The sequence below is a fragment of the Idiotropiscis lumnitzeri genome, chromosome 20, assembly GCF_059441095.1.
Source record: "Idiotropiscis lumnitzeri isolate Australia: NSW breed Sydney's pygmy pipehorse chromosome 20, RoL_Ilum_1.0, whole genome shotgun sequence".
In the NCBI taxonomy this organism is placed as follows: Eukaryota; Metazoa; Chordata; class Actinopteri; order Syngnathiformes; family Syngnathidae; genus Idiotropiscis; species Idiotropiscis lumnitzeri.
Window position 1 is genome coordinate 12749788 of NC_142410.1, and position 25382 is coordinate 12775169.

The following is a 25382-nucleotide window of genomic DNA, read 5'->3' on the forward strand; positions in this document are numbered from 1 at the left end:
AATCCGCCTAGGCGTGCACGCGCACGCGCGCGCACACACACACACACACACACCTTTATACATTAATCCCGGCTGATACCTGTCCCACGCACACGCACACAAAACAAATCCACTCAGAATACAATCACACACACCCAACAGTGACACGCAAATCACACACACACACGCACACGCACACGCACACACCGACAGACAGAATTCACAGACTAGAACATTTATCACTCACGCACAAACCGCCATCATATCCAGAAATTGCGCACACATAAGCAGCTATCGCACACACACACGCACCCGAACACAAATATGAATTGGTCAAACGCAAACAGAAAATGGGGAAGTAAAGTTGCTCAAGCGTCAAATTGCTTTTTTCTTTTTTGGGGCTTTTCAAGTTGAGGCTTACTGCTGAGAAGCGTTTGGACAATTTGAAGTCAAATGTCATCTTTAAACGAATGAATGAATAGATTGTCGTCGATTGAGTCGTTTATTTGCAGCTCCAGTTATTTTTTTTCACCTTGGATTAATTCAGTTCAAAATTCTTTCTTTCCTGTCTTTTGTTGTCTCATTTTTATGTGAACATTTTCTTTTGCCTCCACACTTTCACTTTTTGGTGTAAAACCTGAAGAGGAAAAAAGTTGCAGATGTTGAAAGAAAGGTTGTTTTTTTTCATAATGTAAAAAGCAGAAGCAGCAAGCTTCCTGCCTTTTGAAAACACAAACACTCTGCAATGGATCCGGACCTGAGGAGCACGCCAGCGCCCGGCGGCGGCGGCGGCGGCGGCGGCGCCGCGTGCCCGCCGGTGGGCATCCAGCTGGAGGGCGTGATCCTGCCACCGGTGCTGACGCTGGACGTGGCGCTGGGCCTGCTGGGCAACGCGGTGGCGTTGTGGATCTTCTGCTTGCGCATCAAGTCGTGGAACGCCAACACGGTGTTCCTGGTCAACTTGGTGGCGGCCGACTTCCTGGCGCTGGTCAGCCTCCCGCTGCGCATCGATGCCCTCCTGCGGGGCCACTGGGTGTTCGGCGACGTCGTGTGCCGCCTCAACCTCTTCCTCATGTTCTCCAACCGCACCGCCAGCATCGCGCTCATGACCGTCATCGCCTTCTACCGATACGTCAAGGTCAGAACAGCCACAACTTTCAATGACTTGGTGCCAGGTGTCTTTGAATATTTATCAGCATTTTGCGGATAATTCTTTAGGGCTGAATGATTATTGTTTGGCCGATATATTTCAATGGCCGTTTGTGGGTCGTGCTGCTCTTGTCCACTAAACAAACGTGTTGTTACCAAGCGATATATTGGTCCATCTTCTGATCAAATTGGTCAGTGTTTATATATATTTGTTTTTTTTTTTTTTAACTCACTGGTATCGGTATTGACCAATACAAACCTTATTTTAAGGTATGGAAGATGCAGATTCCTGCCACACACAAGGTAAAATAGAAAATATAAAATCTAACATGGCCTAAGTCCTCCTCGCCAGTAGCTGGCGCTATGGAGCGGCAGTTCGACACATCATGTGCACTGGAAAGAAAAAGCGTTGTTCACAATTTTTCTGTCATGAAATGAAATGATAAATGTCCAAAATAGTTGAGCCGGCCAACTGAGCTCACGTAGAAAAAAAACGTTGCCACCTCTGGACAATTTGTTGGTCTTGCCAGAAGCTAAGATGCTGAAGGGTTTTTGTCCGACTGACTGAGCGCTTGTGTGCAGGTGGTCCACCCTCACCACCGCTTCAACCGCATGAGCAAGCGACAGGCCGGCGTCTTGTCGCTGCTGGTGTGGCTGCTGGTGAGCGGCCCTCGCGTGCCCTTGCTGGCCTACGACCACCTCAAGGGCAGCGGCGACGCCACACAGTGCTTCTTCTTCACTTCCTACAAGGAGGCCGCTCGAGGTAGCCACGCAAAACATCCGCAGTCCATATCTTCTTCACATCCAGCCGCAAGCGACGAATACCCGTTTGTGGTCACTCGTAGCAAAAGTTTGCCATCCTAGCGGCACGATCGCAAATTGAGGCAAAAGCCTTCACTCAAGTGAGTTAGTTACATTTTGGGAGAAAAACATTTGATTTTGTCCGGAAAAAAGGCTCGCATTGTTTTACAGATGTTTTCTTAAAATACAAAAAAAGTAGATTTATAATTAGAAAATATTTGGAGATTTTCACAAAAATTGTCGATTTTGGAAAAAAAAAATTTTTTATTTTTGAGGGAAAAACAAACTAAAGTGCCAATTTAGTGGGTGGAAAAGATATATACTCTTAGTTGCAAATTGTATTTTGGAGGAAAAAAGAAACAGTTTGCTCAAAGACGACTTTCTTTTGTTTTGCCTTGATGTGAAAAGTTTGAAAATGTTGGCACTAAAAGCAGAAATTCGAAATCCGGCAGGCATTCTCATTTTGGTGTCGATGCACCGCGTGCTGACGGTGCTGGAGTTTGTCATCGCGCTGGCGCTGCTGATCTTCTGCTCGGTGCGGATTTGGCGCTCGCTGAAGCGACGGCAGAGGGGAAACGCGGCGAAGGTGCGCAAGGCCATGCGCGTGTGCGCCGCCATCGTGGCCATCTTCCTGTTGTGCTTCTTGCCCACCACCGTCACCACGCTGGGCTTGTGGCTGAGCCGCGCGCTGCGGCCGCAGGACTGCGCCGCCTTCTACGCGCTCACCCAGCTCACCATCGTCTCCCTGGGCCTCAACTTCCTCAACTCGGCCCTGGACCCCATCCTCTACGTCTTCTCCAGCTCCGTCTTCAGGAAGCAGCTCCTGGCCGCTGTGCCACCGAGACTGCGGTGCTCCCGGGCGCAGGAAGGCGACCCATCCACGTCCGTGTCCACGTCTCAGTCCACCGGCCAGGTGGAGCTTGAAAGTGTGAGGACGACCGATCGGAGTCGGTGAAGCGCTTCACTTCCACGCTATGAAACGTTTCCTCCACGGCAAAATGTTTGTTCATCTTTATTTGTCCAAACAAAGAGATTGATTCATTTCAAAAGTCCTCTTTCTCTTTTTTTGCACCACTGACTGGAGACCATTCCATACACCTGCCTTGTCATTGAATGGGCTTGTTTTTCTCTCTCTGTGCCCTGAAAGTGAGCGGTGAGCAGCCCTTCCTTTATTTGTCTCCAAAGCGCCTTGTAAATTGAAATGCGATATAAAAATATCACAAAGAAAACTTCACACTCCCCCGCAAAAAAGTCAAGCGTTTTGGAAGCAACGACTGAGAGCACAGCACCACCACGTGGACAAATCACACAACTACATCAGCAGGACTATTTTAGTCAGACGTCTGACGTTTGTTTTGCTTTGTTGGCTTACTACGAGAATTAAATAAATGGTAAACATGTCAAATCTAAATAAATATATAAACAAACATACCACGAGCTGCTTTGACTTCCCTCGTCGCTCTCCCTGTTTGCTGCTTAATTGGATGCTCGAGCAAAATGGGCTCGTCGCAATTTTCAGACAGTTTCTTGTTGGGACGGCACCAGAATGATCTTCCTTTTCAATTCTTCGGTCTTATAACAAGCTGACGCTCGTAATCTAAACAGTAATTTAAATTCAAACTTGGTTGAGTGTCGAAGGCGGCCATGCTTGATCGCCGTTGATGGAGGGAAACACGATTAGCTCCGCCCCGGTATTGAAAAGACACGCCTACAACAGGTACTTCCGAGTTTTACTTCCGCATCTTCGCAAATCGCGGGAATATATTTGCAAATAATGAAATGGACATCGTCAATTACAAATTAAATATATCTGATCCATTCAATAACAGGACAAATAATACACGCGTTTCATGTTTTGTATTACAAGCTGGGAGTTGCATACAGATCTTTCTCTCTCTCTCTCTCTCTCTCTCTCTCTCTATATATATATATATATATAATGTCAGTGAAGTTGTGTGATGCTAAGCGATAGCGTCGACCGCGTGTGCTAACACAAGATGATCTCATCAAAGTGGCTCATCACATACAAGCTGCTAATCATGTGCTCCTGGCTGCTTCGCATCGAGACGTGAAGGCAAATTACAAAGAGATGGGACTTTTGGAGTGGACCTCCTGATCTTGGCAAAATGAAACATCACCGTGACAACCTGACAAGGGGAAAAAAAAGAAGCCTCTCTAACAGTTTGATCATTCACTTCCACAATTGGTGGCATTCCACTTGAGTATCACAGCAAGAGGGAACTAAACGCTTATGAATATATTCATGCACAAGCCCAACAGCAAGACTACAAAATCAATTTGTGACCCGCAGCAAAGCCAGTAATGATATTCTAAGCCGGGTGTGGTCCAGTTTCCTGGTACCAATTGGATTTTTTTTTCATTTCTAGCGGCTGAACAGCACAAAGCTTTGGCATCCTCAGCTTAGCGACACTTTGCCACTGAAGGGCCAAAATCAGAGCCCGAAGCACTGATGGCGGAGCGCACAAGTGGTCCGCTCGGACTCCTTCACGGCACCTCTCCAGTAATCAGCGACGCCATTAGCCGGCAGCGAGAACTCACAGCTCATCTTGGGAGATGACACTCTACATAAATGTCAGAGAGCGAACCTCGACGCGGCTCGCTTGTCAACAGAAAGCCTCATGCTGTCCAACCACACGACAATTTCCAAGTTGTCTTTGAAGTGCATGAAGGGAGTCGGACCAGGAAATTACATTCTTTAAATTAACAGCATCGCCGTAAATTAGTACAAAAGGTCACTTTGTCAGAGCAACAATCGCTAAATCAATCTTGGCCCTCAATTTTTTTTTATTCTGCAAATTGTCCTCAGTACAAAGTTTGAGGGCAGTAATTTATTTATTTATTTTTTAATCCAAACCTCTCAGCCACAAGTTCTTGCGTGACACATTTTAAATTTGAGACCAAGTACCTAAAAGTTGCTCATTCAGTGGTTAAAAATAAGACGGCAGATGCCAACTGCGTTTAAATTAACTTGAGCAGTTTTACACGTTAGTCAAAACTTGACCAGAAGGGAAAAAAAAAAAAAAAAATTTATACAGCAAGTCCACATTGTGTACAACCCGTTTTAAATTTGGCGGCAGGGCCAGAAATTTGAACTTTAATGTTGCGAAGGAGCAGAACAGAAGTCCAAATCATTTCAACGCTTTTATTTATGTTCAATGAAAGTTCAACCTGAAAAGAGAATGATGCAGTCAAACAAGTTGAGTTTTTGTTTTCATTTATTGAAGCTTACTCAGCAAGGAACCAAAGCTGCAAGTTTAACCTGTAAGAGAAGACGGGAAAAAGTGCAAATTAAAACCATGATTCTTGGGGAAATTCAAATTAAAAAAATATATTTCTTACCTTAAGCCTTTGGAAGCCATCGGTGGTCGTCTTGCAAGTCGGGAACGTAAGGATACGCATCCTTCTGGGAATAATGCATTCTGGAGAATTCTTTGCGCTCTTGCTGGTAGCCGTTTCGGTTGCGAACAACAAAAGTTGGAAGCGCCGCCTTGTTTTCATCTGCCTCATTGTTAAACTCCTCCATGTCTTGATTGAAAGTTTGCTGAGAGGACAGCCAAGGGTCGCCGGGTTTGACGGAAGGCCGCTCCAGATCTTGGCCAGCGTATCCTGGATGGGAAGAGCTGCCCTCAGAAGGGCTCCAGTTGGGAACACGGGCAGAGTCGTAGCCTTCAAGTCCAGAAGCGGCTTGATTGTCGAGATCCACAGATTGGAACAGCCAATTGGGAGGCAACCTGTTTTGAGGGCTCACTTGAAGACTTGGAAGTGGACCAGACACCACTTGAATGGAGGATTGTCGCCCAGAGCCAGCAGGAAACGTTGAAGGTTTGTTGACTTGACCGTATGCTTGCCAACCAGAGAGCAACGTTCTAGAGTCAGAACCGACGTTGCCTGTTGCAGTGCCAGCAGGAAGACTCATGTGAGCAGCACCAGGAGAGGCTAGAGGAGCAACTGCGGAGTTGAAACTTGCTGGCCAGTAGGCTGAGCTGGACGCGGCCCAATTTGGAGGGGCTGCCGGCTGGCCCTTCACAAACGGTGATTGGACTTTGTTGAACGATGGGTTGCCGGTTGGATGCCACCTGCCGCCAAGTTGCTCATTTCCACTGCCACCAGAGACAACACTTGTTTCGGAGCGGAAAGGAAGGTACACTCGATTGTTTGCTTCCCAATTTGCAGGCAAGTTCAGACCAGGATTTGCTCCTGGTTGCCCCTTGCCAGCGTCAACTTGGACGCCACCAGTTGAGGGTCCGATGAGGGTTTGAAAGAAGGTATCGTGCCTCTTGCTAGCAGGTGCACCCACTTTCACCCAACCGGGACGTGATTCTCTACTGGTGTCAGGTGCTGGCTGTCCAATGCCAAAATAACTCACATCAGGGGGGGTGTCAGAAGCCGTTGGGGGTTGCTCAACTGAAGTGTACGCTGCCCATCTCTGTTGGAGGTGGCCACTCGGACTCCATACTGACTGACCTTTAACAGTGCCAGGAGGACTCACATCAACCCTGTCAGGAGCAGTTAGTGGATCATAGACTTGACTGTACGTTGCCCAACCTTGGCGCGGGGGGGCACCCAGACTAGACACTCGCTGCCCTTTGACGACTTCACCAGTTGCAGGTTTGGAACCAGAAGGTAGCACATCACCTGAACCGTATGCGGTCCAACGTTGTTGCAGGTTTCCGCCAGGAGGAGAAACCACAGGAGCCGTTGGGGGTTGCTCAACTGAAGTGTACGCTGCCCATCTCTGTTGCAGGTGGCCACTCGGACTCCATACTGACTGACCTTTAACAGCGCCAGGAGGACTCACCTCAACCCTGTCAGGAGCAGTTAGTGGATCATAGACTTGACTGTACGTTGCCCAACCTTGGTGCGGGGGGGCACCCAGACTAGACACTCGCTGCCCTTTGACGACTTCACCAGTTGCAGGTTTGGAACCAGAAGGTAGCACATCACCTGAACCATATGCGGTCCAACGTTGTTGCAGGTTTCTGCCAGGAGGAGAAACCACAGGAGCAGTTGGTGGTTTGTAGCTGGATGACGGTGGGTAGTAGCCTTGACTGTAAGCGGCCCAACTTGGGGGAAGGTTGCCACCCGGATCTTGAGGTTGTCCATTGGCAGTGCCGGGAATAGTCTGGTATTCATAGCTCGAAGGTAGTCCAAACACTTGATTGTATATTGCCCAACTTGGGGGCAGGCTGCCAGTTGGATTCACAGCATCAACTTTGACTGAACCAGTTTCAGATTTGGAGCGGGAAGGTGGCACATGGATTTGACTGTACTCAAGCCAATTAGAGGGCAGCTTGCCACTTGGAATAGATACTTGCGGGCCTTTCACACCACCTGGAGCAGGTTGTGGCTCAAACACCTGACGGTAGTTTGCCCAACCTTGGTACAGGGGGCCACCCAGACTAGATGCTTGTTGCCCTTTGACAACACCAGTTACATGTTTGGCGCGGGAAGGTTGCACCTCAAATGAAGTCCAACTTGGTTGCAGGTTACCACCCGGATTAAATGGCTGCTGCACTTTCACAGTGCCAGGAGCAACCACAGGAGCAGTTGGCGAATAAACTTTACTGTAGGACGCCCAGTTTGGTGACCGGTCGCCACCCGTTGAGGGTTTGTAGCCAGGAGGCTGGACATCACCTGGTCTATACACTGCCCAACCTTGGTGCCGGTTGCCACCGCGACTAGCTGCATGTTGTCCCCCAACACTGACCGGGCTCTCTGGAGGCATTGGGGTGTCATAGCCAGGATTGAACACGGCCCAACCTGGAGGGATGCTGCCAGCGTGATTCACAGCATCAACTTTGACTGAACCAGTTGCAGGTTTGGAAGCGGAAGGTCGCACCTCAAATGAAGTCCATCTTTGTCGCAGGTTGCCACTCGGCCTCGATGCTGGCTGACCTTTAACAGGGAGGGGATCATAGACTTGACCGGATGTTGCCCAACCTTGGTGCGGGTTGCCACCTGGACGAGTGGTGTGTCCCTTTGCATTGACGGGGCTCTCCGGAGGAGTCGGGGCTTCAAAGGTAGGAGATGACTCATACACAGGATTAAACACTGCCCAATTTGGAGGGAGGCTGCCCGTGGGATTCACAGCATCAACTTTGCCTGAACCGGCGATGGAAGGTTGCCCATCAACTGAAGTGTACGTGGTCCATTTTTGTTGCAGGTTGCCACTCGGAGTCAAAACTGACTGACCTTTAACAGTACCAGGAGGTCTCACTTTCACCCTGTCAGGAGCAGTCAGCGGATCATAGACTTGACTGTATGTTGCCCAACCTTGGTGCACGGGGCCACCCAGACTAGATGTCTGTTGCCCTTGGACATCTCCGCCAGTGGCAGGTTTGGAGCTGGAAGGTTGCACCTCAAATGAACGGTAGGCTTCCCAACTTGGGGGGAGGATGCCACCTGGATTAACCACCGTCTGCCCCTTGACAGAGTCAACTGCACTTGTTGAGGGTTTGTAGCCTGGAGGCTGGACGTCAACTGGACTATACACTGCCCAACCTTGGTGCCGGTTGCCACCTGGACTAGCTGCATGTTGTCCCTTTACATTGACCGGACTCTTGGGAGGCGTTGGGGCTTCATAGCCAGGATTGAACACGGCCCAACTTGGAGGGAAGCTGCCTGCTTGATTAAGCGTTTGTCGCCCTTTCACAGCATCAACTTTGACTGACCCAGAGACAGAAGCTTGTAGATCAACGGGACTGTACACTGACCAACCTTGGTGAAGGTTCCCACCTGGATTAGTTGCAGCTTGCCCCTTCCCTGTAGCGGCACTACCGACTTTTACGCCACCAGACAGAACCTCGGGAGCAATTGACTCAAAGCCGGAAGATGACGCATATACTGGATTGAAAGTTGGCCAGCTCAGAGGTTGGCCTGCTGCTGAATTCACAGCTCGTTGCCCCTTGACTGTGTGAACTTTGTCTACCCTTGTTTGTTTGAAGCTGGAAGGTCGCACATCAACGTGACGGTACTCAGGGGGTCCTTCTCCGATGCCAGGACGACTCCCTTTCACACCGACGGGAACGACCAAAGGAGCAGTTGGGGATTCAAAGCTGGTGGGTGGCTCATAAACTGAAATGTATTCGGCCCAACTTGGTGGCAGGTCGCTACCTGGATTTGCGACCGACTGGCCCTTGACGGAGTCGACTTTCCAACCGCCCATTGAGGTAGTTTGGTAGCCGGAAGGTGGCTCATGGACTGGACCGTAGGATGCCCAACGTTGGCGCCACTGGAGGTCCAGGTTGGCTGACGGTGGTGACGTCGCAGTGCTAACTTGTTTGCCGGCATTTAAAATTTTGTAGCTGGATGTCGGATCATAAACTGCCCATCTTGAATCGGAACCAGGAGCACTAGCGTACGTGTGAGCAGGAGGCACAGGAGCACTTGAGTGCGGGTTGGAGTTGCTTGCGTAGGCCACAAGGCGCTTGTTGGCATAGTCTGAGGACACTGCACCAGAGAGGGAGGGGTTTCCAGAGGGGGGGTTGGCATCTTGGTCTGCAGAGTACACTTGGGAGCGTTTTTGCTGCAGGGTCACGAGGGAAGGGCGCAGACCTTCTGGTGCTGGGGCTAGCCCAGAACTGGACTTGGATAGAGGCCAGTGGTGGTCTGAGGAGGGCGGAAAGCAAAAAATAGCCAGATGTGTCGACGTTGATGAAGGCACATTTATTGGACACTTACACTTTGGTTGCACAGGGACACTTGCGGCATTGTTGATCAACAACAAGCAGATCCAAGAAAACCTGCAGGACACAAAACAAGTCAAACTAAAAGCAAGACAACAATCACCCAAAATGAGCGTGTGATTGACAAAAGTCTTTCAAATCGGCTTCCAGTCAAACGACAGAATTGGGAACCGCTCGGAAGAAAGCGTGAAACGCTGAAGCGGCAACTTACCTCGCAGCGAGTCCAGGCCCCATTTTCGAAACCCGGAGAGCTGAGCCTCTGCAGGACCGCCGACGAGAACGCGAGCTGGTCTGTGACGGGGACGGCCGCTTGCTGCTTAACTAACGCAACTCGTTAGCCACCATTGCACGCACCTGCGCCACAATAACGAGGCGCTCCTGTTGCCGCTTGTCACGACTTGGACCACATGATCACACAAAGCAAAAAAAAAACCTTGGCAGTTGACTATATGAAAATGCAAAATCAATGATTCGGGCAGGAGTGTCCAAAGTCCGGCCTGAGGGCCATTTGCGGCCTGCTGCGTATTATCCAAATAACACATCTATTTTGGCAACTTAAACGATACGCGATAACAAAATGGAAATTTCTCACATGATTTTTTCATTTTGAAAATTAAAGATTTGATTTTGATTTTATACGTTCAAGTTAAATATTATTGGCTATTGTTTTGTGTGTGTGCCTCAAAGTCACTTTGAAAGGACACAAACAAGCTTTTGAGGCATAGAAAAAGGAAAGAACACACGTGCACGCAACACGCACATGAAGGGGTCAAAGGTGAGGCTGGCCCTCAACTCTTTCACTTTCATCTTTGGCGCCGCTTTCATCGTCTCGTCGTTGGACGGCTGAGAGCTCGCAAAACGACTTCAACAAACACTCGTGAATTTATTTTCTATTTTGTGCTTCGACGCCACATTGGATTTGCAAAACAAACAAGCGCTCAACAAATCAAATGGTTGAATGTTTTCATTTCCATCCCTTTATTGAAAAACAGGACATGATTTTAAATTGACAGTGCGGAAATGCACAAACAATCAATTTAGTTCAGGAAATCGTCAGAAATTTTTTCCAAAGTCAGCTCAATATGAGACTCATCACTGTTTTATTGTTTACAGTTTTTGTCATGAATTTATGGTTTTATTTTTTGGATCCAGCTGCGGTTGTTTTTAAAGGCTCGACTTTGCAAAAGAATGTTTGCTTTCATAGTCATGACAGAAATGGAAGATTTATTGAGGATGGATTCATCTTGATTCTCGACGCTGATTTTCTCAACTTTTAGAGCAGATTTTTGAGCCATTTTCAATTTTCATATTCAGTCAGATTATGCGCACAAGCGTTGTCATTTGTGTGACGTTTCAGAAAACAAACCAACTGTTGCTGCAGAACCAAAGCCTTATTTCTTCAATATGACAAATATATGCCAAATGCTGTTTTTAGAATTATGTTATTGTGATATGAGGTTGCAGCGAATTGTCACAGGTCCTGCACGTGACCCGGGACGGCGTAGGGGTCGCCGAAGGGCGTCATGTCCAAGGAGATGTCGGCCTCGCACCGACTCTGCAGGCTGGCGGCCAGCAGCCGCTCGGCACGGTTCCGAGTGTCGTCGGAGACCAGTGACACTTGGTCAAAGTGGCGTTGGGGGCCGCCAGGCGGGATGGCGGCGGCCTCCTTGTGCATGGTGGTGTCGTGGTGGTAGGACACCAGCTCGTTGCTGAAGTCCACGGCCTCCACGGCAGAGCTGGCGCACAGGCGGTTGCAGCCCAGGATGGTGGAGAAGGCCTTGCGGAAGTCGGCGTTGAAGGCGTAGATGACCGGGTTGAGCGATGAGTTGGCCCAGCCGAACCACACGAAGATGCTGAAGGTGGTGTCACTGACGCACGGCGGCGCGCCGGGCGCGTCCGCGGCCTGGCAGAAGGGCACCACGCAGTTGAGCACGAAGAAGGGCAGCCAGCAGAAGACGAACACGCCCATGATGATGGACAGCGTCTTCAGCACTTTGGTCTCCCTCTTGAAGGAACTTTTCAGCGCGCTCTCGTCCTGCGCCGAGGCGCGCGGGCGCGGGGCCGGCGCGGCGGGTGCGCGCTCCAGCGAGGAAATGCGGCGGATTTGCGTCTGCGCGATGCGGAAGATGCGCGTGTACGTGCCCACCATGATGAGCACGGGGATGTAGAAGCTGATGAGCGACGAGGCGATGGCGTACGTGCGGTTCAAGCTGGCGTTGCAGTCGTCCGCGGGCCGCCGCCGGTCCGCGGCGTCGCCCGTGGCGTTGAGGGGGGCGCGCGCGTCCCGGTGCCAGTTGAGCTGCACGGGGATGAAGGAGATGAGGATGGACAGCGTCCACGCCACGCCGATCATGACGAAGGCGAAGCGGCGCGTCATCTTGCGCTCGTAGCGGAACGGGCTGGAGATGGCCCAGTAGCGGTCCATGCTGATGATGCACAAGTTGAGGATGGACGCCGTGGAGCACATGATGTCGAAGGCCACCCACGTGTCGCAGAAGCGGCCGAAGAGCCACGCGCCGGCCACCTCGGACACGGCGCGCCACGGCATGACCAGCACGGCCACGAACAGGTCGGACACGGCCAGCGAGATGACGAACGAGTTGGTGACTTTGGAGCGCAGGTGGCGGAACTTGACCACGGCGGCGCACACTAGCGTGTTGCCCAGCAACGTGGACACGATCAGGGCGCACAGCACGAAGCCGGTGAGCGCGCGAGCCACGCTCACCTCCCCGGAGGCGCCCGGGGGGGCGTCGTTGTCCTCGCCCGCCGTGGTGGCCGGCCACTGGCTGCGCGCGTCCCGGGTGACCATGGCTCGCTCGTCTGTGCCATCGGACGCAGCTGCATCGAGGCTCGCTGCGCCCCCACGTTCTGGCCCCGCCACGCCCCACCCCAATCGCACTCCCGCCCCTCCGCGCATCTTTAACATTTTTGCCTCACACCACGATGCACAGCATCACATCGCACCCGTGCACAGTTTGCGATCCGATCGTCAACTTTGGTTGGTGACTTGAATTGTTGACCAAGTCGCGCGGGACAGATTGGTCGTTGCTACCCCGGCGCCAGGCCAGGCTGCTTAAGATCAGCATTTCATTTAAATATATTGCAAAAAATAATATATATTTTTTAAACACTTGTCCAGGAAAAACAATCCGGGAGCTGCGCATTAAGGTGCCTTGGAGTGGACGTGAAGGTGATTATCGCTTCATGCACATCAAACTCACCCGGACATCACATTTATATATTCATGGTGTCACTGAGATGGAGTATCATCCATTCAGAAGCTGTTAGCTGAAATGAAAAAAAAAAGACAAAGTATGTTAACACACAAGAAATTTGTCTCTGGCAGTTTGAGCCACTAGAACAAAATCTAAATATATTTTGGACATGAACACGAAAATACAGATCGAGTCATTGCGCAATGAAGATGACCACAATTGTGACAATATTGATCAACAAACATAACACGCAGCGTGACCAAGCAAACGGGTATCTGATATCGATTCACTTTTATTATGACATCAATGTCGGATCCCAAACCATTCCACAACAATTAAAATCTCTCAAATGTTGTCATATGGATTTTAAATCAACATCAGATGCCCACTAAAAAAGGAAATTAAATGCAACATTACACTTTTGTCTTGTTTTTGATGTCGAGCACGATTTCGCATTTGAATGTTTGTCATGGTGAAGCTACTTGGATGCAGAGTATTTTGTCTGACGCGTTAACACGAAGCACTAAACTCGAAGTGGCTTTGTTTCTCTTTCCGGACTACTTTTAATGTGAAATGCAGCCACTTCCGGCGCGGCTACCCCGGCGTTCAGTCCGAAGGGGTGACGTCACCGTCAGATGTTCATCGGGCATGCGCACAAGCGCGAGCGTGCGCGCGGATGATTCAGCAGGCAGGCAGGCAGCTGGAGACGACGTGACGTCAGGCCTCCGTGAAATGAAACCGGACGGCCTCCGCCGCAAGCTCACCTGTTTTCCCCACGTCACGGAGCCGCGCCGACCTGTGACGTCAGACGGAGCTCGCTCGCCGCCGCCTTCGTCGCGTCTCTCCCGTCCTGGAAGGAAGCAAGACGATCCGGTCGTCCTCCGCAGCGCCATTTCCGCATTTTCACGCCCGATGCCGTCTGCTGATCACAGGTGAGCCCCCCGCCCCCCCCCCCCCACTCCCACCGGTTTGTTTCACGCTCACAATTTATTATTATATTTTTTGGGGGACTATACTGTACGTGAATGATGATTGGCATACACGCCGACTAACATGTTGCACATCCACGACAAGGACCATCCGGCACATTTTATGTTTGAAAGGCTCCAACTCGGTCAAGCGGCGATGGAACCTTTAAGTGGCCCAAAAAGTCAACGGAGCTCTGAATGGACAGCACTCAAGCTAAGGCTCATGTTTAATAGATGTTAGATACATACACACAATCTAAGCGTCATTGTAGCAATGATCACGTCGTTTATGCCATGTGTCAAATTAAAAAAAAAAAAAAGAAAAAAGATCCAGTAAAAGGGATGGCGGTGAGGTTTTGGATCAGAAGTGGTTTCAACAAATGTGCTGAGAGGGAGGCCCTAAAACTGGTCCAGAAGTTGAATCAAGTATGGAATTGGTTTGAAAACACTAATAAAGAAAAGCTTGCTCTGTAATGTTAACATGCTTCATGTCGTCTCGTTTAAAAACAACAACACTCGAAAGTGATGTTAGGATCACAACCGGTTTCATTCGCACGTCAGGTTTGACAACACCCACTATTGTTTATGTTCAATGTTTCCTGAAGACATTATCCAATTAAAAGCCAAGCTAAGCAACGCTTTGGATTCAAACGCAACTTGACCGATGTCACTTTAAATCCATCCAAATCAGTCAACCGAGTATTAAAATGGTCATCAAATAAAAGTTGTCTCATTGGAAATATTTTCATGTCAGATCTCTTCCTCAAAAGGCAAGGGAAACTGTTTTCTCCCGACGTGCGTGAACGGCGAGATGTTGCCTTCGATTAATCGGAGTCGTGAACGAGAGCACGGCACATCATTTCAATTTGTGTAAAATGTGTTGCAGATCAGCTAATTGTCACACTTTTATATTTAGAGTCAGCCAGACTGTAATAGCATTTATTTCTTAAGTCTTAAGCGGTTTGAGGCTTTTCAAACGTGACTGCGACTAAACGTTCTATTAGTCATATCAACTAATAACACGGGGTCAGGCGGTTCGCTGTTGTCGAACCTTTGTCCCGTGTCCATCAGAAGCGAGAAGCGAGGTGTTTGGATCTGCGACGCTGTGAGGAGACAGAGCGTCTTTGTTCTGCATCAGTGATGCTGCTCGCGGGGCTCAACAAAAACGACCCCCCCCCCCCCTCCCCCAACTGGGTGAAGCCTTCCCAGTACAACAGAGAAGTTGTCCTGTGCCAGGTTGCCATGACGCCGGCGGAAATGTTCTTCTTGCTGAATCTTCACTCCGAACTTATTTGGCTTTTTTAGATCATTTTGAATTTAGACAAAAGTATTGCTTTGCCGCCATCTTGTGACATTGATGGAGTTCGAGTTTGTCATGGACGCAACGGTGCCGAAAGTTGACTCGACGTCGAGTAATCGATGACGTGATTGAGGTTTTCTTTCAATTTTCCACTCGCTCTGCACGCTTTTGCCTACCAAACAAGTTTGCGCTGGCCCCGCCCAACCTTCTTGAGTCTTTCGTCCAATCACTTGCGTCACTTATCAACGCACCTTTGCGCTCATCTTATGGTGACGTGGCGGAACGGCGGTGCAAAGTTTCAGAAGGCACTTGCTCACGAGCACACGTGTGTGCGTTACCATGGTTGTCATGCCAACTGTGGGAAACTGTCAGCGTGTCCACTTCCTGTTTTGATTGGCGCGGTGCTGGACCAGGAAGCTCCTCCCCCTTTCTTGGTGCTTTCAGTTAAAGGGCACCACAGCGCAATTTGATGATATTCGGCCTTCGAGCCGGCGGCCTTTGGATTGTTTTCAGCTGGCCGGCTAGACAAATGGAGCAGAAAGACATTGTTGATGTATGCTGAGCAGGAATCATGTGACCTCACTGACGACGAGGAAAGAGAGAGAGAGCGAAAGATACAAATTAAAAAGGTCAAAGGCTGCGTTGGGTGAGGTGATGTCAGAATTGATTGATCAGTTGAATATTTATTCGAGTTGCAAACTTATTTTTCATTTTTATTTTTTGGGGTATATGTGCTGTCACTTGTTAAAAAAAAAAATAAATAAAATATATATATTTTATGTACAGTTGTGAATTGAGATACAAAGTCAGATTGAAATGAACGCAAATGCTATTAATGCAGTTCAGCCTCTCCTATTTGCTAACTTGGCCGTTTTGATTTTTTAATATTTTTTCTTCTTTTAAAAGGAGCAGGAACAGGCGCGCACGTGTGGATTGCGGGTGCGTTTATGTAAGCGCACCTTCAATCAGATGATTCTTTTTCCTCCCCGAGCAGCTCATGAAGCTTCTTATCATCTTCTTTTTCCTCCTCCCCACTTCAGATCAGATGTTCACCAGCGCTGGCAGCAAAACATTTAGTTTGTTTTTGCGACGATTAAATTAGCTGGAAGTGGATTTCACTTGCTTGTCGTCTCTGCTCAACACTTTAGATGCCTTTGCAGGTAAACTTTTGTTGCGTTTTGATTGTGTTCAAGCCAGTAAATCTGATTTCCACAAAACTAAATTGGCTATTAACAATCGTAAATACAAAGTTCAAGAACAGTGTTATTATTTAAGAGTGACTATTTAAAAAAGGTGGAATATAAGAGTAATATTCCAACAAGACAAAAGGATTTTGAAATGTACAATATTTAAACGGGAGTGATTGATTTTTAAACCAAAATAAATAAGAGCGTAACAACAGTAAAGAATATTTGAAGCAAATAAATGACATATTTTAAGGCAAGAATAATGAAATGAGTAAATACTTTTGAAATCTTCAATATAAAATTCCACTTAAAAAAGGAGGGTGTCGTTTCGGTACTGGAATGGGCCGCAAATGAAAGCTCGGCGAACAAAACGGGCCTCTCCTCTGCCTGGGGCCGTTCCAGGGTGCGGCTTTTCCACGGTTAACACCGGCGGCCGTCTGTGTTGACACAACACACACGGGCGTGTGTCACAAGGCGGCAGCCAATCGCAAAGCGGCGCTCGACGTTGTCCTTTGATGGAGGACACGTTTGCCGCATCGGTGAAGGCGGCTTTGGTCACGTGGATTTTCCCGACTCAAATTAAGAACATTTCTCAAATTATTGATGCTCAGATATGCCATCAATTTAGAATCAGAATCACAAATCCCTTTATTGTCATTGTACTCAAGTGTGCGACGAGATTAGAGATTTATTTTTACAACTTAGTGGGGTATCATCTCAAAGTTTGAGACCAACACACGGGATAAAAAAAAAGGAATAAGTTCCCCTCCAAAAATGAGTTGGTGAATCCCTGAGCTTTTTTTTTTTTTTTCTTTCATCTACTGTACAAAAAATACCCAAAAGCATCGATTCTCTACAAGTATTTTGACTTTCCACTGTGTCATGATACCAATGACACTCCTAAATCAAGGCAATCCAAGTGTGTCTCAAGCGGCTGGGTGTTTTATCGAATAATTATCTGGCGTCTTTCTATGTCCGAATGGAACCACACGTCGGCGTATGCTCGAAAAAGCTGGCATGGTAGCGAGAGAAGTGGTGAATAATTAAGTGAGGCCGACATCTTATCGCCGTCTTTTGTTTGGCCCTCAGCTCCTCGTCGTCCTCATCTGATGTCCGCCCGCGCCATGCCCACGCCGGTGTCCAGATTGCCCAAATTTGGCTCGTGGTCCAAAAGTGCGAGCCCGACCCCCGCCGCCGCTTCGCACGCCTTCCCTACCAGCCGGCCCCCCAACGGCTTCTACCACCACCCCGGGCCCGCGGTCGGCCACGGCACCGTCAACGGACCGGCGCCCTCAGCAAGACGGATCGGAACCATCCGCACGCCCGCTGAATATTCCAGCAAATGGAGGAAAGAGAGCGGCGTGACGGATGCAAACGATGACGACGACGACGGCGCCCACCAGGAGAGATCAAAGTCGTCGGACAAGTCACTTCCCGTTTATAAAACCGGACTTCCTGTCCCTAAAACTGGACTTACTGTCGCAAAAAACAGACTTCCTGTTTCCAAATTAGGGCGAACTGGGTCCAAACAGAACCTTCCCGGATCCAAACTGCGACCCCCTCATTGGTCCACTCACTCGAGTCCCACTTTGAGTTCTCGTCTCGCGTCCGGATGTGGTTCTTCACTGCCGGCCGCCCACTCGCACTCCAACGACAGCCTCGGATCGGGGGGACCCTCGCGCGTCGCCAAAGGCGATGGGTTGCGCCCTCGTAGCCTGGCGGTCCAGCGCCGCGCGTCCCCCGCCGCTTGTTCGGCATCGGCACCGTCCGTCAGCACCGAGCCGGGCCGCAAACAGTCCAGTTCTTCCATCGAGGCGGAGATGAAGAAGTCCCTCCTTCCGGCACTCAAAGCCAACGGCGTCAGCTATAAACTATCGCGGCCGTCACTTGGCAAGCAGGCCCGAACGGCGGCGGCGGCGGCAGAAGTGGGCCACGCGAGAGCCAAAACCTCAGCAAGGACGCCGTCCTCCGCAGGAAGCAGTCCAGGTGAGAGCAAATATTTATATGAGCGCAACAAATAGAGAAGTAAGAGGAAATAATGATAAGGAGGAGGAAATATTTGCCCGCGGTGCGTCCAGGTGATTGCCTTTTATTCCGATTTCTTGAAAGTCCCCTTCCGAAAGTTGTTGTGGTCCGTTTTCCAGATCGCCCTGCCGAGGCGGCAGAACCTTCCGTCGCTCGTGACGCTCCGGAGGACATGTCCCTGTCGTCCGGCTCATCGGTGGACCACAACCGCGCCAGTCAGGAGTACATGGACGACTTTGATGACCTGGGTGAGGACCCGTCCTCGCCGGCCCAATCGGCACCGTCTTACGGGCCTTTTGGTCTCCTAGGAAACGGAGGCGTGGGCATCCTCCTCTTCGCCAAGAACGACGAAGACGACTCCGGCCTGGACCGATCGTGCGCCGGCTTATGTGAGCGGCCGGTGGCGGGCGATGGCGTTGCCGTGGCGACGGAACTGCACTTCCTGGACAACACTTTGGACTGGACCCACGGGACGCTCGCCGGTCAGTTGGGCTCATTTATTCTTGAGCTCGATCGCACGACCTTCCATTTTTTTTTTTCTTTTAATCGCCAGCTATTTATTTATCAACCGGGCTCGTCCAATCTGTCTTTTGACATCCTCCTCCGTCTCCGTCATCATCGTTCTCTCTCCGAGGATGAAAACTATGAAAAACAAAAGACTTTGTTTGTCTTCAGGCGACAACGGACCGAACCATCTGAACGGATTCTCCCGCCACAGCGAGTCCAGCCCATGCGAGTATCACGAGCAGGTAGCCATCAAATCACATTTCGAGTCAATCGCGCCTATTTTATTTGTTGTCGTTTTGCGTGTCCCTCCAGGGGGGCTCGTCGCTGGACTTGTCCCCGTCGGACAGCTGCGGTTCCGGGGGCATCTACATGTGGGACGAGGAGGGACTGGAGCCACTAGGGGGCGACGTCGCACGGGGTTCGGTGGACTGCGGGCTCGCTCGGCACGTCGGCAGCTTCGACTCCGATGTCAACAGCAGCGTAAGAAACGTCGCTTGTTTTTTAATCATGATAGATTATGTCTCAACAATGAAAAACATGGAAATGAATCCTTCTCTGATGACTTCTTGACTCAAACTTTCTATTTTTCACCAGCGTATTTATTTGGAGCTGGCTCATGTGTCCATTACAGAGTACAAAATTATTCAAATTATTTATTTTTTATCCGTCCCCAGGACGTCCTGACCAATGTGGACTCTTGTGATTTGGATGACGACGACCTCATGCTTGACGCCGACTTCCCTGACGACATTTCACTCCACACCGGTGCGCAAACATCCACACTTCTCGGACGACTACGCAAATGTCCGATCGACTGCGATGGACTTTTGCGGTTCGGGTTGTTTGTTCAACTGATGCAAACTCTCGAGTGTCGCTCACCCAGCAGAAGGAGACGGGACGTCCCACATGGCTGAGTGGAGGCGGCGGCAGCTCTGCTGGGGGGCGCGAGACGTCCACGTTGACGACAGGTTGAAAATGCACCACAATCCCAATCGCTCACGTTTTTAGTGACTGAGCAGCCGGCGCCGGCGCCGTCCCCTCAGGTCTCCCGGTGTGGACGTGGAGGAGCTTGCTGAAGACTTTGGCGCACTTCGGTCACAGCTGGAACTCCTGCGAAGGTTTTTGCTGCAGGTGAGAGCACAAGCGCACGCGGCCTCTCGTTTAATCCAATCGTTTCATTGCACAACATTCGCCGGATCACATTTGCACATTTAAAAAATAAAAAAATAAAAAATAAATTCAACCCCGCTTTTGTGGAAACCTGCAATTGGTGGATTGTCACCACTTCAAGAATGTTTGGATTTAGGCAAAAAAAAAAAAAGTTCTGCTCCTTAACTCACGTCAACATATTTCCTTGACACCAAGACAGCACCAAAGTACTGCTTTTAGGATTTTTCGCTTTGAATGGTTCGGAGTGGCTGCAAACGAGCGTTTTTATCTGGTTTAGGACGACGACACGGACGACGACACTCTGACTACCGACACGCTCAGTCCCGAAGACGGCGAACAATCTCAGGTCAGCGTCGCTTTTCAACACACGCTTGCGGAACAAAGATGTGTTGAGCTGCCAAACTGCTTTTGCGCTCGTGCAGGTGGAGACGCTCCTGCAGGAGGTGCAGCAGCTCAAAGAGGAGCTGAGGAGCAAAGAGCGGGTCATCTCGCAGCTCACGCTACAGCTGGTCAGTTTGGATTTTGACCTTTGATCCGTTTCATCTTAGAGGTCAGGAGGCACGAGGAATTGCAAAAAGAAAAGAAAGCACGTCAGGCAAACTAAAACACAAATGAATTTGTCTTCGCTAGTATGAGTTACTTGAGTATTTAAAAAAAAGTGTTTGGATTTTTAAGCACGCACAGTGTTAGACGGGTTGAAGTGAATTCAGTCATTTGTTTCTAAATACATTCTTCGGGTTTGAAGATCATTGTGGAAAATCGGTGCATAGACGAGTGCCGAACCGTTTAAATATACACGAAGGGGAAAAAGTGGATTTTTGTGTCGTGTGCAGGCTGTCGCCCCGGCAACCAGCAGGTGTCGCTGCCCGACAGACAGGTCGGAAATGACTGAACGACATACACAGACGTGCGAGGTGGAGCAAGCGGTTGAGAGCGTCGCCTCGCAGACGCCTTGGAGGGAGCGCACGGTACACACGCGTGCACACACACACACACACACACACACACGACCAACCCCTTTTCATTGGTTTCATGTCAAGTAAAGTATTTTTAAAAATCCAAGCCCCCTTTCTGCCGATTGGCAAAATGAATGTCCTCCCTCAGGCTTTCTCTCCCTCCGCCTTCCTTTCGCCACCTTGGCAGTACCAACGCTCCAGACCTTACGGCGGGAGGCCCAAACCCAGCATCCCCTCCCACCTAGCGAGGAAAGGTGAGTGGCTCTCTCTCGTCTTATTGAATTTATACAAGTTTTCTTCATTAAACACACACACCAAAAAACGTTTTTTTGCGGTGCTGGAACGGATCAATGTCAGTTTGATTAATTTCAATGAAGAAATCAATTGGATGTAACAAAGCATTAGTTACTTGGTTAGAAGTCAAGGTATCAAAAGCACATTTTGTACCTTAAGTCCCGAGCGCCAAAAATGATTCGATTGGACGAAAACATCTGCAGTGGACTTTTCTCAGCCGTGGAAAAAACAGCTTAAAACATTTAAAGTGGAGCTAAAATGGCATCTCCGTCGGCACTAAGCTGCTAGAATATTAAGCGTGTGAAATATGAATGAGCTCATGAAGGTTAATTTCATTTATTAATGAGTCTACATTAGCCAAGCTGACGCCAAAAAAAGAGGGGGGGGGGGGGGTCGGGGCACGTTTGTTGCTTCCGCCTCAGTCCACTTTAATAACACTGATCCATCGATCTCATTTGCTGTCCTTCCGACTTGCTCTCTCTCTCTCTCGTCTTTTGCTTCCTCACTTTTACTTCGGCCTCCACCAGAAGTGGAAACACTCGTGCTGTACTTCAGCGACACGCCCTGGTAATGTTGGCAAACTCCTCCGCATCACATCGCACCTTTTACTGACTTTTTAGGACCACATAAAAATCCTTCCGCAGTGGAACCTTCGTTTTCATGATTTCCCAAATACCTAAGATGAATAAAAGTAATGGAAAAGTGAATCTCACGAAAAGACGCCGGTTCTACTGTGGTTGATGATTCGTGATTAGGTAACGCTTGCATGATTCCCAGAGAAGGACATGGGCAAGTGGAGGGCAGAAAAAAAAAGAAAATAACACCTCCACAAGTGTGCAGGAGGAGACTTCCTTCGCCCATCACCTTCTCACAACTTTGCATGTACTCTCAAACCTCACACACACATAAGCCTCAAACAGCAAAGGTAGTGAGTGCAGTACCCAAAGTGTCCGCCAGGCGTCAGTGTAGACCAGAGAAAGCTTTGCTTGTGTGAGCTGTTGGGTTGACTTCATTGGAGGCTCATTGCTCAACTTGGCATGAACAAAAGATGAGATCAAATACGGTTAACATTTCAAAGGATGAAGTCGTAGTTTAGAAAAAATGTCTGACATTAAAAAGAAAAAGTTACTTGAAAAACGTTTTAATAGTGCCCTAAAAGCGTTGAAGGAAAAAACCAAAGTTAAGATACCAGCACTCATTTTTTTTTAGTTGGAATCAAACGAAACACAAGGCAGCCTGTGACATCATCAATGTATCTTTCTCTGACGGTTTTCTCCTTTTTAAAAGTTATTTGTGTGTTTCAGCCACAGGTACTTTGCCGCCCCCGCCCGGAAAAGCCGAACCCACTAGCCGAGCCGCCAGCAAACAGAAAGTGCGCCCCCCCAAGCTCGGCTCAACGCATCCCGCGCTGCCCTGAGGGCCGCCTCAGACTCTTCCCGTGTGAGGCGACGGCTTCCCAGCATGCAACAGGAAGCTGGCGACGGCGGCTCGCGTATCCTCTCGACTTGAACTCTGCTGGCAGGAACTTTATTTATTAAGTTAACTTATTTATTGAGCACTGTGACGACGTTTTCCTGTTGCCAGCGCTTCGTTTTCGCGGCTTGTGATAGTTGCTTTTGAAAATATGCAACACAGAAGAAAAGACGCGCTGTCCCTTTAAGTGCTGCTCGACACATTTAAGCATTTATTGATATCCATCTTAATTAGAATTAGAATTAGAAATCCCTTTATTGTCATTGTACTCAAGTGTGCAACGAGATTAGAGGGCTCCCCTCTCCAGTGCAATACAACAAGAATTCAGATAAATATATAAATTAGATACACCAGTCTCGGAACTTCTCTGACGGCTCATGCGGGCAAGCCACGTGCATGACGGCGGTCTCGCTAATATGAAGATTCATAGCGTTTAAATGTGTCGATTGCCATTGAGTGCATTTTTTGACAACGGGTTGAACAACCAAATTTGTATTTAAGAGGATTTGGCCACGGGATGTTTGGGTTTTATTTGATTTCTACTCATCTTTGATTCAGACAAACTAGATGGAGAAAAGATGGCCGTCATTCTATCTGTCTAATCGGGTCCATACGACGCAGTTCTTTAATTCCAGACGCTGAATTTTGGAAGGAGTCAACTGTTTTGTATTGCAAAGTGACCTTCGCTCACGATGGGTGAAATTATGGCACGTCAGTCACTCTTTTGTGTTCAGCAAGCCACAAGTCAAACGCTCGTTTTTTTTCCCCCCCCACTTCAAGGACTTTGGACACTTCTGGTTAAAAAAAACAAAATAAACTTTTGTTTAATATCCAGCAGGTAATAGCGCGAGCAATGAACTGTGATATAACGGCAAGACATTGAAGTGTAAAATGAATCATTTGGTCTGATTCTTAAAGTTTTTTTTTTTTTTTGACATTGGTGGCAAAAAGACATTTGAAAATGTTAACGTCCATCTTTATCCTCCCCCCTCCTGACATTTGTCGAGGCCAAGAAGAGGAGGCGGCTCTAATTGGTTCTCTTCTGGTATCTTCCTCAGCCTCATCATCATCTTCTGCGTTTTTGTCTTTTTTTTAGTTCTCACACACACACACACACACGCAGAGTGATTCACCTGAGAGCACCAACAGATCAGGTGTAGTAGATAAAGCCGGTTGCCACGGAGACGAAGCGTAGCAAGCGGCCAATGGGGATTTGGAGAAAATATACCTCCTTCAACTTTGGTATTCTGCGCCAAGCTCAACTGTCTTGTCTCCGAGATGAAGCTCCACCGTGTGTGCGTGTGAATGTCCTCGTTCTCCTTTTTCATCTACTCGGGGCAATCGTGCCGTGAGGCGCTGTCAATATTTCATCATCAGCGGTCGACAGGAAAGGGAGGCGTACGTGTTTTTATACGTTGGGAATTACCTGACCCATCAATCTTCTTTTGCCTCTTTAAATCCATATCATTTACACACAAAAAAAAAGACAACAAATAGATCAAGTTTTTGCAACAGAGCCTGAAAGATGACAGTTTAATTTTACACGCCAAAACCTCCTCCTCATTCGCGTCTTAAATCAAATGAGAAGACAGTAATCCATAACCATTTACGGGGTTGCTGTAAATAAAAATTTAAAAAACCTGATGCCCCTCACGCCAGAACACAGAATGTAATTTCCCCTCGGTGCCACAAGATGGCGCTGAAGCCCCGCTATTTTATTCGACAGGACTTTGGCCTCGTATTTTTCATTTCGATTTGCTTTCATTTCACTAAGCACTCATTCACCGACAGACATATTTAAAAAATATCTAACGAATCGGTTCGGTTCACATTTCATTGCTGGGCTGTAGTATTAACTTTCCACCAATAGAAATCGGCATGATTTTGGGAATAGTTTTATAAGGACCAGAAAAGTCCATAACCTGCTGCCGGCGAAGCTTCAGGCCAAACGTTTTGTTTTTTTTTATTCATTGTTTGCCGACCCCTAAAACCTAAAACCGATGTCCTCTTTGGTGCGTTCTACTTTTGCTGCTGTCGCCAACACTTTGCCTCGATGACAAATCTGACCGCTGAATGACAACATCAAACAAACCGGGTGCACTTTTGGCTTCCCGCAGGCCGTCAACACAAACGGCAAAGTCAACGGAAAAGGCCGACGGGCTGCCTCCGTCCGCTGCCTAATTCATCACCAACAAGAAAAAGAACACCGTTGATCTTCCCAAGGTGACACGAATCAAAAGAAAACCCGCAGAATAAACATTCATCAAGTTTGATCCTTTGTCGTGTTTGTGCCTTTACAGCCACAAAGTATTTAATGTCCTCGTACATCAATCTACAAGTATTTTGGTTTTCAGAATGTCAAACTGAAGAAAGAGAAGCAATTTGGTCTCATTCATTTGGTTTTTGTCAAACCTCATCAGTGAAGATGCCACATCATGATGTCATCATAGACGCTGCCGTCTCATTGGCTCGCGTTCAAACATCTTGTTTGAGGAAATTCCCCTCAACGCAGGACATGCAGTGGATCATTCAATTGATGGCACTTTGAAAAGCCACTTTGCAAATGCGCCATATAAATAAATATAGATTTTTTTTTTTAAACCAACATGCTCCACTGCTGTCACAGTATGGCAGAAGAAGTCCCAAAGTGCA

The 25382-nt window shown here is 48.6% G+C and overlaps 4 protein-coding genes across 8 annotated transcripts; 2 read left to right on the forward strand and 2 right to left on the reverse strand.

Annotated features, from left to right (window-relative positions):
- Window positions 1-70: 70 nt before the first annotated feature.
- Window positions 71-2981, forward strand: LOC148317869 (hydroxycarboxylic acid receptor 2-like). Its single transcript, XM_088284747.1, has 3 exons — window positions 71-1117; window positions 1711-1891; window positions 2382-2981. The coding sequence occupies exons 1-3, from the start codon at window positions 725-727 to the stop codon at window positions 2882-2884; spliced, it is 1077 nt and encodes a 358-aa protein (XP_088140873.1). The 5' UTR covers window positions 71-724; the 3' UTR covers window positions 2885-2981.
- A 2097-nt stretch (window positions 2982-5078) lies between these two features.
- On the reverse strand, window positions 5079-9978 carry LOC148317870 (uncharacterized). Of its 3 annotated transcripts, none has more exons than XM_088284360.1 (5): window positions 9847-9978; window positions 9631-9692; window positions 8452-9558; window positions 5290-7326; window positions 5079-5209 (listed from the first exon to the last, which is right to left on the reverse strand). In XM_088284360.1, the coding sequence occupies exons 1-4, from the start codon at window positions 9867-9869 to the stop codon at window positions 5291-5293; spliced, it is 3228 nt and encodes a 1075-aa protein (XP_088140486.1). In that variant the 5' UTR covers window positions 9870-9978; the 3' UTR covers window positions 5079-5209; window position 5290. The 3 variants fall into 3 exon arrangements, with proteins under 3 accessions (XP_088140486.1, XP_088140485.1, XP_088140483.1); XM_088284359.1 differs by having other exon boundaries at window positions 7606-9558; XM_088284357.1 differs by having other exon boundaries at window positions 5290-9558.
- A 926-nt stretch (window positions 9979-10904) lies between these two features.
- LOC148317871 (D(1)-like dopamine receptor) lies at window positions 10905-12492 on the reverse strand. The gene has a single exon (XM_088284308.1). The coding sequence runs from the start codon at window positions 12442-12444 to the stop codon at window positions 11107-11109; it is 1338 nt and encodes a 445-aa protein (XP_088140434.1). The 5' UTR covers window positions 12445-12492; the 3' UTR covers window positions 10905-11106.
- A 937-nt stretch (window positions 12493-13429) lies between these two features.
- Window positions 13430-25003, forward strand: LOC148317872 (serine-rich coiled-coil domain-containing protein 2-like). 3 transcript variants are annotated; one of them, XM_088284306.1, is made up of 15 exons: window positions 13430-13782; window positions 17395-18291; window positions 18450-18578; window positions 18639-18812; window positions 19006-19079; window positions 19150-19317; window positions 19512-19602; window positions 19721-19805; window positions 19881-19968; window positions 20285-20353; window positions 20430-20516; window positions 20841-20975; window positions 21112-21217; window positions 21785-21824; window positions 22562-25003. In XM_088284306.1, the coding sequence occupies exons 2-15, from the start codon at window positions 17415-17417 to the stop codon at window positions 22605-22607; spliced, it is 2169 nt and encodes a 722-aa protein (XP_088140432.1). In that variant the 5' UTR covers window positions 13430-13782; window positions 17395-17414; the 3' UTR covers window positions 22608-25003. The 3 variants fall into 3 exon arrangements, with proteins under 3 accessions (XP_088140432.1, XP_088140430.1, XP_088140431.1); XM_088284304.1 differs by lacking the exon at window positions 21785-21824; XM_088284305.1 differs by lacking the exon at window positions 21785-21824 and having other exon boundaries at window positions 19724-19805.
- The last annotated feature ends 379 nt before the right edge of the window (window positions 25004-25382 follow it).